The following is a 4,227-nucleotide window of genomic DNA, read 5'->3' as shown; positions in this document are numbered from 1 at the left end:
TACAGGAAATGCTCTCCTACAGCACAGCAAGGAGGAAAAACCCAGGAAGAGCCGGAAGCTCCTAGAGTGGGAGGCGGACTCGGCATCCAGGCCTCTTCCTCAGGTGTCCTGTCCTCCAAAGTCCCTTTGGGAACTGGGGACAAGGTTAGGGAGGTGGGACACCCTGTGGTGGCTTGAGGAGCCCTCACTCCCCATTAGCGGGAACTGAGCCAAGATCCAGGGCCCCAGTACAGTGGTCTGGACTGAAGGTCTCCAGAGCAGTGGGTGCAGGGCCCAAACCTGCAGCACCAGTGTGCTTCGTCCTGAGAGAAACCTGGACTCCATGGAGCCGCCTGAGAAGTCACCAAGGTTGCCGGCCAGCGCAGGGGTAGGGCCCAGCTGGCTCTGACCTCCTGGGCCTCCTCTTGGTGTGCATCAGGCTGACTCTGCCTGGGGTGGCACCCTGGGGACCCAAGGGACCAATGAGCCAGATGCTAGGCCAGCACCCTCCGCACAGCCGCCACTGCCAGATAACCTGAGGTGCTGCTTATCTACCAGGACCTCTCCAGGCCTGCTGGGCCCAAGGCCGCCATGGCCACACAGCCCTCGGCCCCACTCGATGCTGGCCTGGCCTCTGCTCACTGGGCCTCTACTTCCCAACCCACCCACCCACCCAATCCGTCACCCCAGCAGCCTCTGCCCTCACCTGGCCAAGGCCAGGGACTCAGGGGGCCACCAAGTCATCTGTCAATGGGGGAGGCAGCCCCCGGTGACTGCTGGCCACACTCAGCTGCTGCCCCCCCCCAGGTCCCCTGGGTTGGGTGTCCTGCATCTTCCAATAGCACTGCTCTGCTGCTTCCTGCTCTACAGGCTCTAGGGTGTTCACCCCACGTCCCTGCCCCAGGAGGCTGTGACAGAAGCAGCTATGTTCCTGGAGAGGAAACCTGTACCCCACAGGTACCCACCCCCCAGGCCCAGCCTCTCATGTTCTCCAAAGCAGGTGCCCCTACTGTGGCATCCTGAATTTGAGGAGAGGAGGGGGCCTCTGCTGTCACCAGCTTGTTAGCATCTGCTACTGCCCCAGAGTTCCAAGGCTGCAACCTGGCAGCAGGATGCAGAGCCTCACGCCACTTCAGAGCTAGGACAAGTGCAAGGTTTGGGCACCCCACAGCCTGCCATGCGTCCTCAGAACAGGGTCATGCTCTTTTCAGAGCCTTCACGAAGCTGCTCCAAGCCCTTGGCACGTGCTCCTCTGGGAAAGGCAGCACCATGGGCAGCACACGCCTCCACCAGGCTGGCTTTTTTTTTTTTTTTTTTTGCTGCTTTTGAGACAGCATCTCCCTGTGCAGCTCAGGCTGTCCTCGCGCTCACTTTGTAGCCCAGACTGGCTTCAAACTCACAGCAATCCTCCTGCCTCAGTCTCCTGAGTGCTGAGATTACAAGCACACGCTACTGCGCCCACCTAGGCTGTCCGCTTTGCCACAAGACTGAGGGCCTCCTCTCTTGGCAGGATATTAGCCTCATGTGGGCCAGTACAGGGTTGAATTTCACACTCGCCCGGCAGAAATCCGGGCAGGGTGGCCTGGCCATCCTCCCTGGCCTGAGGCCCCTCAGCTAGGGTCCACATAGTCCAGTCCATCTCTTGATGGAAGCTGCTCCCCAGGGGCGTGTACCAGCTCCAGCCACCATCTAACCCTCAGATGTCAGGGCTCGAAGCTGAGCCATGAGAGGAGACAGCACGGGGTGTGTATAGGGCCTGGGACCCACTTCCCCCCAGTGCCTGCCCCAGTTGCTGGCTCAGCTTTAATTGACCTCTTGAGCCACAGAGTCTACCCCAAGCCTCCCTGGGGAGGTCAGAGGCCCCACAGCCTCCAGGCGTCTGTACCACCCCCAGCTCCTGCTCAGCTCAGCTCGGTGGCCATCACCTGAGACAGACGCTCACTACCCATTCCCAGGAATGGCAGATGCACCGAGGAAACCCTGCATGAGGAACACGCTGGGCCCAACTCAGGGGCCAAGTGCCCAGGACAGGCGACAGACATGACAGACGAGATGGAGGCTTCTGCAAAGAATGATATATGTGAAGTGCCAGGTACAGCGCTCAGAAACCAGTCCGCCCCTGGCTCACATGGGCCTAGCCCTTGCCTGTGAGGTCCAGTGGCCGCAGGAAGGGTGGCAACGCCAGCTCATCCAGGGCCTCAGGGAAGCGACCAGGTGAGATGGTGGTGACCAGCACCTGCATGGCACGTGCAAAGAGTGAGGGAGGAGCCAGCCCGGCCAACCACTGGAACTTGTCCTCACCCAGCAGCCGCTGCCAGCGTGACCGGTCGCCCAGCAGCTCGCGGCGGGCTGGGGCAGCAGCACCTGCAGGAGTATAGAGCGCCAACAGGTCCAGCAGCAGCAGGTGGCGCTGGTGCGGCTCCCCGGCCCCTGAGGTCCCAGGGCCAGTGGCATCACGGTCCAGCTGGTGCAGCAGCAGCTGGAGAGGTGTGAGGCCGCCACCGTCACGCAGGCCGGGTGAGGCTCCGTGGCCCAGCAGCAGGAAGAGGCACTCTGGCCGGGCCAGTTCGCAAGCCACATGCAGCGACGTCCCACCGCCCTCCACACGGCTGCAGCCTCGCCGGTCCAGCAGGCGCGCGCGCTCCTCGGGCGGGAAGTCCCGCACTGTGTGCAGGATGCGGCGCAAGATGCCCACGCGGTTGTAGCGCACGGCCAGAGCCACGTGGGGCCCGGGCGCAGCACAGCAGCGGAAGCCAGAGCTGGGTGGCGCCAGCGCGCGGCGTGGGAAGGTGGCCAGCAGGTGGTGCGCATAGGCCTGGTGGTCGTGCACGAGTGCATAAAGTAGCGCCTCTGAAGGCGAAAAGGCAGTTGCGCGCCCACGCTCGTCCCAGTGGAAGGCCTCGCTGGCGCGCATGTCCTCAAGCAGCCACACAGGCAGCAGGTCACGCACTGCCTGGTAAAAAGCGAAGGACGACTTCCGGCACTGCTTCTGCACCGAGCGGGCTGCACCTGTGCCCTCAGGCCCACCGTCAGGGCCGCTCCCGGGCCGCGGATCCCACGGCATGTTGGCTGAGTGCAGGCCAGGCGCCTTGGGGCCAAGGTATGGGCTCACCACGGAGCTAGACCTGCAGGTGAAGGACGCGTGGGCGACTCCGCCTAGGAAAAGCACTCTCATGAGCCCCTGCACGTCACACTGGGACTCCGGACCCTCTGCTGGAGATGGGAGCACCAATCGCCACCTCCTGGCCCCAGCAGCACTGCAGCCTGGATCGCACCATGGCTGTCTCCCTCCTGGAAAGGCCTTGCTTCTGAAGCTCTTGCGAGGGAAAGGCTGCTCTGCCCACGCCTAGCCTGGGCCCCACCTGTCTACACCTGGCCCAGGCTGGTCAACTCTAGCTAAGGAAGATGCCAGAAAAGAGTAGAGAAGCTCAGGCCCATCTCGCCACCGAATCGGTTCTCCAGCCCCACTGCAACGCGCACCATTCCCGGGCTGCTCCGGGGCGGGAACTGCTCACCCACCCGGCTGAGGGCGTCTGGGTCTGAGCCAATCCGATCCTGCGCGGGTCGCTCACGCTCCTTCATCAAGCCTTAGGGCCCGCATCTGCAAGACAAGGGCAGGCGGTGAGCCGGGCTCTGCTTCACAGCAGCCCGCCGAACGCCGTCCCGCGGCCCCTGCACCGGACACCGACGAGGACCAGCCGTCCAAGGTCAATGCCCGGGCCATAGCGCCAGGCCCCGCGCCCAGCCCCTGCACGCCCGGCGTGGACCCCGACGCTGCCTTCCGTGCAGGTCCGCCGGCTTCACGGGGATGGCGCCTGAGTGGCGGGGCAAGGCCCAGAGGTGGCCGCGGCCGCGCCCCCGGGCCACCCACACCGCTTGGGCCCCGGCGCCCCGTGCCTGTACCGGCACGCGAGGCGGACGCCGGGCGGGTTACGTAAAGTTCGGCCGCCCCGCGTCACCGGGCAGACACGGCGCGACTCGGCGACCGGGACTGGGCCGCAGAGAGGGTACCGCGCCAGCGCCCTCCCGCCCGCCCCGCCGGTGCTCAGGCGGCTGGTGGCCAGAGGCTGCACCTGCGAGGCCAGGCACGTAAGGCGAACAGCGAGGGGACTCACCGCGGGGGCCGCCAGCCAACGTCTCTGTCCTTTGCGGGTAAACAGGGGAGGTCCCAAGGCGGCCGGGAGAGAGCTGCTGCCGCCCGCGCTCGCCGCAGCCGCGTTCTGAGCCGCCGCGGCCGGGTCGCTGGGC

General features: G+C 65.2%; 1 protein-coding gene across 2 annotated transcripts; it reads right to left on the bottom strand.

The window, feature by feature from the left end:
- Positions 1 to 2,037: 2,037 nt before the first annotated feature.
- Ankrd9 (ankyrin repeat domain 9) lies at positions 2,038 to 4,221 on the bottom strand. 2 transcript variants are annotated; one of them, XM_023705682.1, is made up of 3 exons: positions 4,095 to 4,221; positions 3,499 to 3,580; positions 2,038 to 3,135 (listed from the first exon to the last, which is right to left on the bottom strand). In XM_023705682.1, exon 3 carries the CDS (start codon positions 3,041 to 3,043, stop codon positions 2,114 to 2,116), a length of 930 nt encoding a protein of 309 aa, XP_023561450.1. In that variant the 5' UTR covers positions 3,044 to 3,135; positions 3,499 to 3,580; positions 4,095 to 4,221; the 3' UTR covers positions 2,038 to 2,113. The 2 variants fall into 2 exon arrangements, with proteins under 2 accessions (XP_023561450.1, XP_004645454.1); XM_004645397.2 differs by having other exon boundaries at positions 2,038 to 3,104.
- Positions 4,222 to 4,227: the final 6 nt, after the last annotated feature.

This window comes from Octodon degus, unplaced genomic scaffold, assembly GCF_000260255.1.
Source record: "Octodon degus isolate 3935 unplaced genomic scaffold, OctDeg1.0 scaffold00226, whole genome shotgun sequence".
Taxonomy (NCBI): domain Eukaryota; kingdom Metazoa; phylum Chordata; class Mammalia; order Rodentia; family Octodontidae; genus Octodon; species Octodon degus.
Note: the sequence above shows the minus strand (reverse complement) of the source record. Positions and strands in the feature narration are given on the sequence as shown.